The 16,419-nt window shown below is 38.7% G+C and overlaps 2 protein-coding genes across 3 annotated transcripts; one reads left to right on the forward strand and one right to left on the reverse strand.

Moving 5' to 3' along the window:
• Positions 1-8,210: 8,210 nt before the first annotated feature.
• Positions 8,211-9,233, reverse strand: LOC118437048 (RCC1 and BTB domain-containing protein 2-like). The gene is made up of 3 exons (XM_035855819.1): positions 8,957-9,233; positions 8,423-8,787; positions 8,211-8,360 (listed from the first exon to the last, which is right to left on the reverse strand). Exons 1-3 carry the CDS (start codon positions 9,231-9,233, stop codon positions 8,211-8,213), a joined length of 792 nt encoding a protein of 263 aa, XP_035711712.1.
• A 4,659-nt stretch (positions 9,234-13,892) lies between these two features.
• On the forward strand, positions 13,893-15,440 carry LOC110854940 (subtilisin). Of its 2 annotated transcripts, none has more exons than XM_022103368.2 (2): positions 13,893-15,035; positions 15,096-15,440. In XM_022103368.2, the coding sequence occupies exons 1-2, from the start codon at positions 13,917-13,919 to the stop codon at positions 15,306-15,308; spliced, it is 1,332 nt and encodes a 443-aa protein (XP_021959060.1). In that variant the 5' UTR covers positions 13,893-13,916; the 3' UTR covers positions 15,309-15,440. The 2 variants fall into 2 exon arrangements, with proteins under 2 accessions (XP_021959060.1, XP_021959061.1); XM_022103369.2 differs by having other exon boundaries at positions 13,893-14,993.
• The last annotated feature ends 979 nt before the right edge of the window (positions 15,441-16,419 follow it).

The raw sequence follows: 16,419 nt of genomic DNA on the forward strand, positions 1-16,419 counted from the left end.
CCATATTGGAGATCCCGGGTTTCTCCCCTTTTGGAACCTTCAGCCCTAACCGTCAACGGTTTGGCCCCTATCTTCGCAGCCGAGTAGTCTCCCAGACCATTCGATACAGGAACTAGGGCCATGTATAAACCTTGCTTCGCCGTTATTTTAGTCTCGCCCTTAATCGCACTAGCGATGTCGTGACCCATAGCGACGTAACCGTGAGGCTTGACTTTTTTCCCATTGATGGCTTGTCACTTCCTGTGTCAAGAAAAGGAACTAAATAAGGCGGGAAATTACAATTTTTTCAAAACGGGAAGGGCTGTACATTATGTCATCAATAGAAACGCTGATTGTTAAATGGCTTACCCAAACCTACCATAAACCTAGTTTAGTACAAATTTTCGCCATTTTTGAAAAGTATTTTAGTTTAGAATCGTACCTGGATATGAGCTGAGATATGGCTAGGTTTTTTAGGGAAGCGTTGCACCTCTTGAGGCGAAATTGGGACACGATTTCAGATAAGTATGATGACCGTGTGTTTAAAATTTATGAGATTTTCTTCGCCGCAGCATCCGTGGATGAGGGGAGAGGCTTGTTCAGTGCGGGGCAAATGGTGTTTCAAAAATTGTGGAAATCCTTGTAAATGCATGATTTGTGTAATATAATCGAGCATTTATAAATATTTGATGATTCTCTACAAATTAAAAAATTTGTACATATTACTTGTTTCGACAATTTGTTTTCCAAAGTTTAAACGAGAAATTTCGGGAAGACATCAAAAAGGGGTGGAGGTATTTAGGTAAGGATTACAACAAGGAAAAGATTGTGCACTTCTATCCAATCTGCCTTCCTAAATATGTACACCATGCTATAAGTCCATAAGGCCCCCAGGGTAATTGCCCCGCCAAAAAAGTTGATTTTATCATCACACGTTGACCATATTTAGCATCATCCTAAGATACTTGATTCTAATTTTTAAAATTGGTGGTGGATCTCGTTGTTGAATCATATAATTCTTACTCGTCAAATATCGTCACAACTTGACGAATAGTAATTTTTGCACGTAAATTCCTTCATTTTACGCCATAAGTCATATATTGTGCTCCTTTTGATATATGTGGGAATCCCGATAAGGAAATTCTTGTCAATTTTGCTATCATGGGATTCGTACCTTATTAGAGAAGTATGTATTGTACATGTTACTGCAATTTTTGAATCTCGTAATTTCTAAACTGCTGTATACCACCAGAAATTTGAAAATGGGATTAACTATTTGAACATAATTTACGTGATGGTTTTTATGCTTGACAAGGATGTCAGGGAAGCAACAAAACAATTTATATTAAGGGCTTAATAATTCGGGAATCAGGATTATGCGAAATCACCTCTTAATGCTTTAAATCGGCCCTCGTAAGTAGAATAAGATTCGTGCTAAAAAACGTAATGAAAATAATGCGAAATAGTCGAGCGAATGCCGGAAAAATAAAAAACATTTTTCAATTTATTTTAAAAAAACACTACAATTTTAATACATTTTGTAATGAAATCCAGATAATCCTAAGAAATTGAATGAGTATTCTAATACGAAACAAATCCATCACGACTTATTTATGCATAAAAATAAGTAATTTATCTTACCCCAAACTTTCCTTGCTGTATTATTTTTGTTCGTAGGAAATTTTTGAATTATAAACGCTTAATTATATTTATTTATTCTGATGGCACAAATGTTTAATATTTTGTTCGTAATAATTTGTGTCTGGTTTTTCGTATGTACAGTGATTGTTGCAGCGTAAAGTGAATATATGTAAAATGTTGCAATGTAAAGTAAAAATATGTATATGAGTTCATGATTAGGCATTGTATGCCACACAAATTTATTATTTGACTATTTGACTAATGTAAGAAAGTGAGTACGTGACTAAAGTTTAGAGAAGCTTCTAGAACAAGCAATCATCATCATCTTCAACAACCTTTTTCTCCGCAGCAAGGACGCGGAGAAGTCAGTCTACACTGAGAAGCCAACGCCGTAACATTGAACAGTGACTAGGCTCGTTCACTCCCTTATCAGTCAGGCAATGTTTCTGAAATAATTGTAGCGAATTGATAGGTCTAGAGTAATTGTTTTTATTTGTATTTGAACGGTTTTACGCGATTAATAACAGTATTTTAAGATATCCTTTTGCTTGTAGCTCGAATTCAGAGGTTTATATCCATTGGGGATCAATTCAGCGGATAGTTGCCAAGGGGCGTGTCAGCAGATTGTACACTGAGTTTAGATAGGCAGTTAGGGATATTCTTGATTACCTTTCGATTCCGCCATTCCGTATTAGGTACATAACCGTGAAGGGCCTTACATACAACCCCTACGAATCACCACCCTAAATAAACTCCATGTGGGGACTTTGATGCTAACTTCTTACTTGAAAGTTATCACGATTCATCGGATAGTTTCTTTCAACGGAAAATTATTCATTGGAGCATCGCCCCCACAGTGATTCTTTAAATTTCTTGTGCAAATATCGATGCTCGCTCGATCCTTAAATTACTTATAACATAGATCCTGCATTTAAATACTTGTGTTCCTACCTAGAATAATTCTACTGCCTATTCTTCCATTACTACCAATTCTACTTGGCATTTTCGTATGACGCTTGTATTTTTCTACACCTTCCATAAATATTGCCCAGATTAATCCAGCCCGTTTCGTGATATTTGCTCTATTGTATTTCATATATTAGCCTACCGCCACACAGAAACATGCCGCCAGACAGGTGACGAGTAGAATGAAAATGGTTTGAATGCTGTCGCCTAACCTGACCACGCAAAATGAGGTCGTTGGATGGCGAAATTTCTCGCGCTTTTCTAATTTGGCCTTCCTTTCGCGAAGTCTTGTCTCGTTCTGGGTATGCAGATCAGAAACCTTGTTGTAAATCCCTGAGCTTATAAACCATTTGAGGTATTGAAGCACCCGTGATTCCCGCCAAACCAGCAGGATAATTCCCGCCGGCACCTCAAAGATTGTTTTCTCCCCGCGATACCATTTTTTAGTGGGATAATTTTTCTTAAGGTATTCATAATAGGTGTCAATCTCACTCGACGGTCCGGCATAAGCTGACCTCTCACATTGCAAAAGTTCTTCCTCAATCATTCCATTTACTCCGGTAGTGCTTGTGTCATCATCGCCAGAAAGGTTAATATTCTCGAGGTACCAGCGAATCTTTGGATTCATCATGTAATACAATAATCGACGTAATTGGGGCGGGGTGTCATAATAATTTGAGGAATAAAAGTATTCCGTAAATTTATAATTTCCCAATCGATTCGATCTTCCCCAAGTTGTGTGGTACTCAGACAAAATTGTGTAGCAGAATCCGCCCAAACTCTTCGCCATTAGGGGAAATATATAATTATTCTCGTTCTTATCTTTCAGCGAGCGGTCTAAGCTATGAATTTTATCCAATCTATCCAAGACCATATCGTAATCTACCATTTTTTGAGGTTTCTCTTGACAAAATATTTGTTCATATGTATCGCCTCGTTCCCCTGGAAACGGTGAATTCAAATTTATTATGAAACTGCTAAGGTAGCAATTACTAATCACGACGGAGACCAATAGCCATGAAATACTTAATGGTTGAAGGGGCAGGAAATTACTCAATTTTTTCGGCGGCTTGTACACCTCGTCGATCAGGAGACCGAAAAAGTACAAGAATAGTCTTAGCGGGTATAATTCTTTGTTCAAAAGGTAAAATCCAAGCGAAAGCAGGCAAGTTGAGAACGAAAGCAGGAAAAATGTGACCATCCACACGATTGGATCGTAAGGAGCGAAATAGAGGGAAAATGAGACCCCTCTCGAAAACATGGAGCATGAGAAGAATGAGAGGCCGAGCATTCTTGTGATGACAATTTGGCTGTTATATTCGAACCTTCCTGGCCTCCATTCACTTTCATAGTTATACCTCGGGTAGAAACAGACTTTGTTGAATTCACCGTAGCAAGCGGGTTCTTTCATGCCAAACCAGTGCTCGCGATATCGGGTTGAATTAAGTTTATTGAATGCCAAAGCAATTAAGACTTTTGAGATTGGATTTTTAATATTAGTAAGGATCCATCGGTGCTCGTATATTGGCGGGTAGTTTAGCTGGGTGAACATAATTGTATCTTCACTCAAACGGGTAGTTGTGCAGTCGAAATTTTGTAAAATTGGAGCAAAACTTGTTTGGTGACAAGATGTCACCCTGTTTTCAGGGAGAAATAATAGCACTGCGAATTTGACGGGTAGTAGCAAGTCATACATTAATGGTTGCGAGTATAGAATCGATTTCGTGTGTGATTCCAGTATTTTGGGGCTACTTGGAACTAAGATGAAAGAAAAATAGTCTGGATATGGTTTCAATCGTTTCTCGTTAATTGTGAGATAGCGTTCGCCTTGAGTAGCAATCCAATAGCCTAAGGATTTTTCGTGGGATTCTGTATAATTTGGCGAATTTATGGTGACGAAGAAAATAACGATTTCGCAAAGCCAGCCTGGATTTCTGAGGATATCAAGTTCTAAGGGTAACTCGGTTCGTGGGTAGTTCCACAGAAGATTTGAATTGACCAGGAAGGGCCGTTTTTTAAGTGTTATTGGAACATTGCGGGTGGTTGGTAAGTTCGCCGTGGAAATATCGTTGAAGACGAGGTGATATCGACATGGGGTGTGGGGAGTTAGGACTGATGCCAAATTTATTGGCGGTGATGCCATACTGGGTTCGACAAAAATAAAATTTACAATGTACAACAAAACCGCGATGGTCGGATTAGATTGATATGATTTCGCCATTGTTGCGTACGGAGATAAATACTTATCAGTCAGTAGAAGTCACTTAGCAAGAATAAAGTTAGATATACAGATTGAGAAAAAATTCACCCTTTATGGACGGATAAGATAAGTTATAACTTCACTGAATGTGACATTTTAAGTGAGAAATATTAAGAAAAATAGGGCAAAGGCATCACTACGTGTTGAACTTTTGATATGGCACCAAAAATATAAATTTAGAATGTGGATATCGTGTCGGATTTGACTCCGTGGCAAAGAAATGCTGGAAGGAATACCAATCAAAAGCATATTTAGTAGCTCCAGGTCATTAAGTAGCTTAAGCTACATACTTTATGCGAAGACGTTGCCCGTCTGTCTGTCCGTCAGCAGGATAACTTTAGAATGGATCAGTATTTTTCAAATCAGGTTTCGGGTATCGACATCAAATTTTTGTGGGAAGGGTGAGTTCGAAGATGGAGCCAGAGCGGGATGAAGTGTGATCGAGATTTTTATTGAAATTAATTCTACAGATGAAATGCTGTGCTCCTGCTCGGTCGAGTGGGTGATGGGGGTGAAGTGAGGCTTCTGAAGCTACTTCGATATTTGTGTTGCAACGGTTTATTTAAAATCAAGGAAAACACGCTCCCTCAAATAGTTATGTACAATTAATACTAAGATGGTAAGTATGTGCACTGTTAAAAATCTGGTAGTCATATATACAAATTCAGTACAGGTATTGGTTTGGTTATAATTTCCTACCATATTTATAGTAGTTTGCTTCGAATAAATGGTAAATTTTCAATTACCGCAACATTACTTAAGGGTAATACCCGTTATTACTAGTCATATTTTGTACCTATGTACTCCGGCCAGTAATAATTTAACACCACTTTCTAATAGTGTATGTATGTACATGTCTTAATCAGCATAAATGCATCAAGTTTATATGTAAACATAAATACCGTAAAAACTCAAATAGTAGCCGTTGTTGAAATAGGAGCTGTGCTCAAACATGTAGTATCTAGCCGCGTGTCAATAGTAAATATCCTTGTCCAAATACATAGTAGCTGGGCCCTAGCCACGGATTTTGTAAATAGTATCCCCCGGCCAGTATTTATACACACGGTACTTTTCAAAGAATTTGGCTCTGCTTAGAGTTGAGCTTGTGCTGTCACTAGGACTCAAAATAGTTCGTGTTTACTTCGTACAGTTTACTTATGAATAATTTATGAAAGGTAGGATTAGTTGATGAAAAGACATGAAGCTTGTCGAGTCCTTAAATGATAAAGAAGTACGAAGAACTAATGCATATGCCTTTGTGAATATAATGAAAAGAAGCTGTCCAAACTGGATAGAAGTAGAAATGCTAATTTTTGTAGGGATGGATATCCAGGGATGTCTTGAATTTTTGAAGATGAAGCATCCCTAAACCACGCGGATTTGTAGAAATTCTACCAACACCCGGGCAACCTCCCCGAAAACCATGTATTTGAAACTAGTAGAGAAAAGGACAGGTTTTCTAATTATGTAAACTTAAAAATGAGTTCTTATAACGAATCAAAAAATATCGACCTTTTCCATTATAATGGCAAAGGTCAATAGGTCAAGTCTCGCATAACCCCATAATTGCATTATCATTGGAAACGTCTTGACGGGGGTTAAGAAATTGTGGTGTTAGGTACTATGCATGCAATTACATGTTATTAGGTATACGTTTGTCAAAAGTTCAAAATTTAAGACAAATTTCATCGTCAGATCGCGTCCGTCAGTAGCCGCTCTTTGATTTCACTATGTACATAGATATGTCTTTACAAAGAGCAGGTATGGGTATGTACTTAAATATGTGTTGACGTATCAATAAGAAATGAGACCTCTTTTCCAATTTTCTAAGGTATATGGCATGTGGATAAAAGTTTATTAGCGAACTCTACACATATGTAAAGCTTAATACAGAAGGACATCCTTAGGCACACACGTGGGTGATTGCTTGTATGTACATACATTTCCTATCCGTGCGTTGATTTATTTTTCGGCCCAAGCTTTCATGAATTTCTTCAAATCCTGAATGCTTAAGTCGGCTGTGTCGAGTAATCCAGAGTTTGATATTTCCTTTCTATTCACAACGGCAAAGTTCAAGGCAGCATCGCGCAGATTCTTCAAAGGACAGAATAGAAATTTCTTTAACGTGAATCACATTTAGTAATAAATATTTATGCAAATGAACTGCACCTGCGCGTCACACTCGCCAGCGGCCGTGTAAAGCGTGAATACATTTTCCAACGCCATCTGTTTCTGTAAAACTGATTCGCATTTTCTCTTAAGACCAGTGTCGCAATACGTGACAGCCAACTTCATCAAATATGTGGTAAATTAAAAAACCTGAATATTTTGATCACAATTTAGACAACGTTATGTAATAATTTTGAACCTAAAATGTTATCAACTTCGATATCCGAGAAGTAGATTTTGTCGGTGTAAAGGTAATACACCAATGCGTAGAAGGTGTCCCGTTTGATATTTTGCAATTCTATAGGGCTAAGATTAAGACGATTTATGAAAATTTAAATTAGCCGAATTAAAATATTAATCCTTAGTTACTAAAGCACCGACTTATCTTGTTGCTTCCAATCACGTGAAAATTTCCGTGAAATGTAATCACTTCGTAGGGTCAGTATGGCTTTGTGGACCCGGATCAGGTCCCCCTCCACTTTAAACTCCACGTCTGTTCCGGCTCCATCCTTAAATTATATTTTATCGTTTGTTGGTTAGCGTATCATTAAAGCGGACAAACACGCATGTCAGTAATAATAGCTTATAAATTGCATTATCTACTCTCTTACTATCGCATTTTCCAAAGTTTCGAGGACGGGGGTTTGGCGTCCCTCCTATTGTTGAATCACATTATAACGGTTTACTGTACTTTGGATTGAAGACAATAAAAATTTCTTGCTTACCCCAAACCAACTTAAATAAGACGAACCCGAATACGACAAGCCACAAGATGATCCTGACTGGGATTTTCTCCATTCTCGAGTCAGATGGTTATTGGAAGCTCTGCATAGTTTGTTGCACATAACGACTTGCACATAACTTGCTCTGTTCCTCCAAAGATAGCAGGTGGGTGTGGAAAAGTAGAAAAATTCGAGTCCAATTTTGTTGGACTAGTGAAAATGCCGTTTGGATAGATTTTACCCCAAACAAAAATTCCATTAGCAGACTTTGCGGAACTTTGGTCAGCCATGACTGAAATGTCATCTATAAAGCCTAAATTTGCGGACAACTTAGTTGGTACGGATAAGTTTGTAGTATTTCCAGTGCCCAGTTGTCCTTGTGCATTACAACCGCAAACATAGATCTGGCCAGATGTTGTCAATAATAGGGTGTGCTTATGTCCATTTGCAATCTATTAAAGCATTTTATAATTTTAAGATTCCATACTGCAACGTATAGAAATATCTATTAATTTGGTCACCTTTTTTATCAGTTTGTCAATAACTAATTTAGTCGGTACGTTTGCAGATGCGGTGTTAGCTATGCCTAATTGGCCCTCTTTGTTATATCCCCACGAGTAGACCTTGAAATAGAAGTTAATTGTGAATTTAAAGTTATTAAGTATCTTTATCCATGAAACCTTACATCTTCTGATTCGCTCAAGACGAACGAGGTGAATTCCCCGCAGGAGATTTGTTTCACTTTAATGTTCTGTAAATTTGTGGTAATTTTACAAGGTTTATTCAAATCGATGTCACTTCCCACGCCTAACGGATGCCCCCATGCAAAAACCTCTGCTGTATCCAATGACAAAGCGAGAGCATGACAAAGCCCCACCGAAATTTGAGCAATTTTGACCCCTTCATCAAACTTAAGTAGTGTTGGAGTAGATATTGTTTTGTCGTCCGTTCCAATCCCCAATAGGCCGTTGGAATTAATGCCCCACCCGAAGACTCGTCCATCCGCGGTTATCGCGAAACATTGATTTCCAGTATTCCCAAAGACGAATTCTGTCGAAATGAGCAAGCGCATTTTATCCGAGCTGTTTGAGTTTTATATTTACGCGAATATTATTCCGATTATTGCGTGAAAATGAGTAAAATATTCAATATGAGTTCAAATATTTAAAAAATTCCAGAAAATGTATGTACACCAATATTTCTGACTGTATTAACTCACCTTTAACGGTTTGTCCACATAGGGCGTTAATTTTTATGGGTGTTGAAGCTTGTTTTATGCTTCCAAGACCAAGTGAACCGTCAATGCCGGTACCGAACGCGCACACATTGTCATCTGTAGTTACAAGAAATCCAAATTGTTTGTGGGCATGGGCGACACGAACATTTTCCAAGAAGGAGTCGCCGATAGTGTTGAAAAGTTTCCATTTTCTAAGTTCCTTTAGGGGAATTGTTCTCTGGGTCAGTTTAAAAGTACTCAATTCGACTAGATCGCCCATAATCGCACTATTTGTGAGAAATATGGTTAATTTGACGATGTTAAATAATGGAATGATTTTAATCCTGAATACTCATATGATGGAAAAGAACGAAAGCATATTCAAGTTTGTGGTTACATCAGGCCAAAACGAAATGATAAGGTCGGTTTTATCTTATCATCATTACATATCATCATTATCAAAGCTTTACAAATTATTTATTTCACAGTGAAGAGTTTTATTTGCGAAGGGTGAACTGAAGTCTAATCTAAGCATGACGTGTGTGTATGTCAATGTCGAACACTACTTTAAGCAAGCCTTATTAAATTTTCGATTATTTTTAATTTAAAAAAAACACTGAATTTTTGTTCGCAAGTTAACACAGTAAATGATTACATTTTATTAAATAAACAAGAATAATTTGTTAGCAGAGTAATTTATTTGTGTTACAAAAATATAAAATGTATTACTTTGACTTGAGTGCATACTTTCCCACCACCCACCCGCACGGCAAGAGTAGACCTGCATACGGCAAAAATTGGAATTACACCTGCAGGTCGCTTTCGGCGACCTGCAAGTCCAACTTTCACTCGTCAATTAACAAACTAAAGTGCTTTCAGGCCGCATATCTTCGTCATAGAGTTTTTAGCTTCACTAAACCCTTGTTCCATGTCTTCAAGTCCAATTTCTAAAGTCCAAATCAATTTTGAGTAATTTTATTGTTAAACAATGGTGAATGAATTGGCTCAATTTTTTTCATAGACTTGTTTGTAAATAGTACCGAGAATTTGCTTTAGATTAATACATTAAAAGTTGTATTTATCTCAAGGCTCACATTTATCTCAACCGACTAATTTTAAATTTTTCGCTCACAGAAAAAAGCTGACCTATAAATATTTTTGCGATGTTTTGAATGTGCGTTTTTTGCCTGTGACGGAATTTTTAAGCATGCAAATTGTCCGTCAAAATCGAGAGGTTTTCAAGACGCTGTAACTTTCAAAATTTTAACCTGATTTGATAACTTGAACATGTATGCTCAGAATTACATGTAGTGATTTAGAAAAATTAATTTTCCAAAATTTCATTTTTTAGCTTTTAAAATTCCGAAGTATTTAGCATAAAAATTTAGAACTTTGAAAATTTTTGGAAGCGTATTTTTCTTATATGTAATAATACCTAGCGGAAAGAAATTTACTAACAATGTGATGGTGTGAAGTGTAAACTTCGGATTTGGTAGAAATTTTAAAATTATGTGGTCCAGGTCAATACAACCAACGTTTCTTGAGGCAGTTTGTATGTACGATGGTTGGAATTTGTTAAAATACAGAGGACGAGCCACTTAACTTGAGAAATTTTCAAACGCTGGCGCGAAAAAACTGACCTAAAGTTATATAAACCCGGCCTACACTGTTCGATAGACGAACTAATTAGGTCAAACTGTGATTTTTGCTACTTGAAAATCTGAAAAACTGCTCCTTCCTGATAATTTTAAGTGGCGGTACTAGTGAAAAAATTTTCCAGCCAAGGTTGCACCGGAAGTGTTATAAAAAAAACGGTCAATGCACGTGGATATGAAATTTCTGTGGCCTCAATTCATGGAATATTAAGTACAGAAAGCGTTAGAAGGCAAGCAATTAATCAGGTACTGCCTACACCACATATAAAACGCCCCCCATCATTATGGACAAAAAAGATAAAAACGAAGCTCAACCGTTTGATCGGCCAGGAAACCCCAAAGGGCATTCGCAGTACGGCGAAACTGCTAAAATTGAATCCCACAACTATTCGGAGAGTCATCAAAAGAGATTTGGCCAAAATGAAACCGATGAAAATAAGACGCATGAGTTAAACCTGCGTCACATCACTAATTGCAACTTTTTTGAAAGAAAATTTGTACAAGAACCACCTTGCTGGAGGTAGGTACGAATGTGTGATCACAATCGACGAAGCTTTGTTCAGAGTAGATGACCTGAACGGAACAAGGTCAATTTACTGTACGTCGTGGAGAAAATGTATGAACTAGCTACGACTTGAGATGGACTTTGGAAAAGTTTTCAGGACTAGTGGTTAAAAATAATTCTTCAAAAGTGTCTGGAATTGTTTTCGTCGAGGAAAAAGCGGTTCAGACTTGTAGCTGAGACTAAGGGGCATCATATCGAGCAATTAATTATCATAAAAAAATTCATATGCGGGTAAGAAAAATTGTTGAAAATTTCTCAAGTTAAGTGGCCCATCCTAGATATTAGAGGTCAGAGTTGAAAAACGGGTGATTTTTACCCGGCGGAGGAAGCAAACCCCACTCCTCTCGAAGGAAAACATCGCCCATTTTCTAAATTTCACCTAAAATATTTTGACAAATTCCCAGCATCGCACAAACTTCCTCAAGAAACATTGGTTGTTTTGACCTGGACTACATAATTTTTAAATTTCTACCAAATTGTGGGGGTAGACTTCACACCATCGCATTGTTGGTCATTTTTCCCGGATTAGTTACATATTTTGGAGGAGGATGAAGATTAAATAATCCCAATTAATTGATTAGGGATTAGGGCTCATTGGCAGATAGTGCCATTTGCAAATTTCATACAAATTAGTCTGTGCTCCATTAGCACTTGTTTGGTCAATATCTATGAGAATACGTTGTTGGGAGACCTCCATTATATGTAAGATTTCCAATTTTTTGGACTTTGTTTATTATTATGAATCATAATTTATGATTATATACATGTGAGTAATTTTTAACAAACATCTTATTTTATTTTTGAAGTCGGATATAAGTTTTAAAAGTTACGAAGCGTCTAGAAAAAGTATGCTCTAGGCTGAATACTATGTAAATATCCATGAAATCCACTACAAGCGACAAAACTCAATGTAGTTCAATAAATTGCCAAACCATGGGTCAGCTTGTTTCCGTGAGAGAACAATTAAAACTTAGTCAAAATAAATCGGTGAAATGTGAATACGTAGTCCTGCCTAACCAAAAATGACTACAAAATACAAAAAGTGGGGGGGGGGAGTGATAACAAAATTGCCCAATGGCATAAGAAAATTACCCTGTGAGAATGAATTTCGGGATATTTGTAAATTAAAACCGTCACCTAATTAAAAACGCTCACGCTCATTAAAATCTTGAAGAATACGGGGAATATTTTGAATTCTTTACAATTTTCGTGAATGTATACATTCAACATGTTTGTTTTAATTTTGTTTGCATTTATAAATGCAAATAAAATTAAAACAAACATGTTTCCAAGGCTCAGTCAGGGTTCGCTACCCCGGGTTTTTGTGGGTTGGGGTTTTTGGGGTTTTTGTGGGTTTTTGGGGTATCAAATCTCCGGAAAAACCCTAATGCTTAATGGGGTTTTTGCGGGTTTTTGTGGGTTTTTGTGGGTTTTTCCGGGGTTTTTGTAGGAGTTTGAGGCAGATTGAAACAAAATCCTTTAAACTACAACGTAGATCAATGCTAATTAACTTTTCTGCTTCATCTTGAAATTTTGAGAATTTTCATTTGCGACTTGCCAAATATCATTACATATTTCCAGGTTTACATGTCAAACATGAATTTTCGATGTAAAAGTCCAAATCAATGATAACGGTTAAAATTGTATGTTAAAATTGTACACTAAATTAGTTTATCTCTAATATATAATTTTAGGAATTCTGGTTCAACCTGCCCCAAAATCTACAAAAACCCACAAAAACCCACAAAAACCCAAAAACCCACAAAAACCCCAAAAACCCCGGAAAAACCCCCGGGGTTGGGTTTTTCTACAAAAACCCCGGGGTTTTCCGAACCCTGGGCTCAGTGACTCAGTGACTCACGGGACGGAGCGCATGTGCGCGAAGCGCACAGGCGCTCGGCTTGGTTTGACCTGCATATGAGGTCAGCGTTAGACCTACCTGGCCTCTGGGGTGGTGGAAAAGTATACTCCTCCACATAAATATGTGGGTTAGCGACTTACAATGCGATGGTGTGAAGTGTAACCCTCCGATTTGGTTGAAATTTCGAAATTAAGTGGTCCATGTCAATACAACCAACGTTTCTTCAGGCAGTTTGTGCGATGGTCAGAATTTGGCAAAATATTGGAGGTCAAAGGTGAAAAATAGGTTATTTTTACAAGGCGGAGGAAGCAAATTCAACTTCCATTGTCTTCCCGTGCTAAAAATTACACATTTTTCAACTTTAACCTCAAATATTTCGCCAAATTTTGACTATCGCACAAACTGTCTGAAGAAAAGTTGGTTGTATTGACATGGACCACTTATTTTCGAAATTTCAACCAAATCGGAGGGTTACACTTCACACCATCGCATTGTTAGTATTGTTGAGACAAAGTTTGCGTGACGCGAAAACTGACCACGATTACATTGCTTTCATAACGTTAATTTAGATTGTTACAAAACTTAATTGTGTAAGCATGATCCCTTATCTAATCCAGAGGGCAAAATCGTATATAATTCACGTCAAACTCAAAATTTCCCAAACGAATGATTGATCAACTCATTCGTCCCATAAATCTATAACTAAGTGGTTTTTAATCCCTCGAATTGAAGCCTGACCCTGCATTGTAATGAAGAACTTTTGAACCACGCCAAACTTAACACTTTATCACTGTCGGTCCTGATTACAACGGGTATAAAAGAGTGGCCAAATTATCCTGCCATATTCACAATCTCTTTGCCAATTCAGTTGCAATTATCACCATGAAGCTGCTTATCTTCCTCGCTGCCAGCCTCACCGCCGCGCATGCCGGCACCGTGGATCCCGCCCTGCTCGACCCTGTTGAACACAAGGGCGAAACCGAAGCCATCCTCGAACTTCCCCAAATTATGGGGCAAGTCGAAGCCAACCAGGCTCTCCAATCACTCACCGGTGACGCTAAAGTATCCGCCCTCATCACTACCTTGAAGGGACTCACTTCCGCTGCCCAGGCTCCTTTCATTTCTATCGCAGCGTCCCTTGGTCTGACCACCGAACCCTATTGGGCCTCCAACATTATTCTGGTCAAGGGTCTAACCCCTGATAAACTAGCTTCACTAGCCTCCACACCGGGCGAATTCACCCTTCGCGCCCAAAACATCGCCACAATTCCACCGCAAGAAACAGGGGCCGAATTCAACGCTGACATGAACCAAAATACGCCGCAGTTAGGAGTTGCCCAAATCCGTGCTCCTGTCGCATGGGCGAATAATATTACTGGCGAAGGCGTTGTTGTCGGCATTATTGACACCGGCGTTAACAACGCTCACGTGGCTTTTAACCAAAGCTTTGCCGGTGTTTGGTTAGACCCCTACTACAACCGGCCGGGCCCATCTGACCAGCAAGGTCACGGTACCCGATGCGCGGGAATCATTTTTGGACGTGAAAACGGTGTCGGTGTCGCGCCTGGAGCGCGATACGTCGCTTGTAGTGGACTGAATCATCAAGGATCCGGACCAGAAGCTGTGATCATAAGATGCGCGCAATATTTGATGACGGAAACTCCACGTCCGCACATAATTAATAATTCATGGGGCGGTGGGTCGAACAACACGTGGTTCAACGCAGCTATCTCTGCGTGGCGAAATGCAGGAATCATCCCAGTGTTTCCGGTTGGATCTTGGGCCAGTTCTGCTACCTGTAGATCAGCCATTTCCCCCGGGGATCAACCAAACGTGATCTCGGTCGGAGCCACGACCGAAATTGATGCCCGGTCAATTGACTCGGCTCGAGGACCAAGCCTTGACGGACTTCTTAAACCAGAAGTCTCCGCTCCAGGAAGCAACATTGTCTCTTGTGGGGTGGGAGCTAATGATTATGTTGTCGCGTCTGACGTCACATTGGTGATTTTTCGGCAAAGATTTGGTGTAAAACTCTTAAAATGTCTAAAAAAATTGTTGTAGGCTGGCCCCCACGTGTCTGGAGCTATTGCCCTTATCCTTTCGGCTCACCCAACCTGGATATTCGACGAAATTTACAACGCCCTCGCCAAATCCGCGGCTCATCCAACTCTTTCGAGCGAGGACAGAACGTGTGGATTTCCGGGGCCACATGACTACCCCAATTATTCCTTTGGTTATGGACGTATCGACGTTGCGGCGGCTCTTGGTCTCTAAATTGGTCCTGCATCATGGTTTCAATTAAAACCCTATTTTTGTTCCAACTGTAAATTGTATTGAACATGCTGTGTTACAAAAACAATATTATATTTTAAAATTGTACACTCAATAAATTGCTCTTGGTCAGTTCTCGTCGGCACTTATATTTTGCATATGTGAATATGTTCCCAGTTGGTCGAAAGAATTACGCCTTCTAAATAGTCGTTCAATTGTTTAGAAAAAAGGGCAATTTTTAAATACTAATATGCATAATTTTATGGGGCCGTACATCAATTACGTAACGCAAAAATCGTCATGTTTTAAACCCCCCTCGGAACGGCATCGTAACGCTTCTCGAGTACCTACATACTTTCCCTTCGTAGCGTAACGCAAATTTGATTTCGTATATGTACCAATAGTCATTTGTATTCTTTCAGTCCTACAAAATTCTCTCGTTGGGAGGCTCTCTTGCAGAATAAATAAAATGAAAAATGTACAGAGAGTGCAACACGTTGCTGAAAGCGTATTTGACCTTGAATAACCCCGGAACGGTTTGTCGTAGAGGGCCAAATTTTTGAACAGAGGAGAATGTTATCCTCAAATAGTTGTGTGCAAAAATTCAACTCTCTGCTTTCAAAAATGCCTCCCCCACAGCCGCCAGAAGTCAAGACAGTCATTTCAACTTGTTCCAGAAAAAATCTTGCCCGTGTTTGCAAATAATTTTATTTGAATTTTCTGTTGAGGAATAGGAGTGAGATATGGGTGACATTTGACGAAGCACTATTTTCCCTACAAGTCACTAATTGGGTTCGAAGAGCTTACTACACGACAAAATGAGGTGATTTTTCATGATGACGCAGCGTCTTCCCAGACGGCAAAGTTAACCAAAGATAATGCAAAGGACCTTGAAGCTAGATTAGGGATAAAAATCATTTCAAATAGTGAAATACCTGTACAATCCCCCAATGTAAGTCAAATTGACTACTTTGAGTTCTGATACTTGAAAATTAAAATGTTTCTGCTGGGACCGAATTTTTTAGACGGAGTTTGGAAAGAGTTGAAATGACTGTCTCGACTTCTGGCGGCTGTGGGGGAGGCATTTTTGAAAGTAGAGAGTTGAATTTTTGCA

Source organism: Folsomia candida, unplaced genomic scaffold, assembly GCF_002217175.1.
Source record: "Folsomia candida strain VU population unplaced genomic scaffold, ASM221717v1 Fcan01_Sc011, whole genome shotgun sequence".
Lineage (NCBI taxonomy): Eukaryota > Metazoa > Arthropoda > Collembola > Entomobryomorpha > Isotomidae > Folsomia > Folsomia candida.

Bases quoted from the DNA above. Each gene is read 5' to 3' on its own strand.
- LOC118437048 (XM_035855819.1), bottom strand. From the start codon at position 9,233: ATGGGCGATCTAGTCGAATTGAGTACTTTTAAACTGACCCAGAGAACA. The intron at 8,788-8,956 runs GTGAGTTAATAC...TCATTTCGACAG, and splicing joins ATGTGGACAAACCGTTAAAG to AATTCGTCTTTGGGAATACT. The intron at 8,361-8,422 runs GTAAGGTTTCAT...TTCTATTTCAAG, and splicing joins TCTTGAGCGAATCAGAAGAT to GTCTACTCGTGGGGATATAA.
- LOC110854940 (XM_022103368.2), top strand. From the start codon at position 13,917: ATGAAGCTGCTTATCTTCCTCGCTGCCAGCCTCACCGCCGCGCATGCC. The intron at 15,036-15,095 runs GTGATTTTTCGG...AAATTGTTGTAG, and splicing joins TCGCGTCTGACGTCACATTG to GCTGGCCCCCACGTGTCTGG.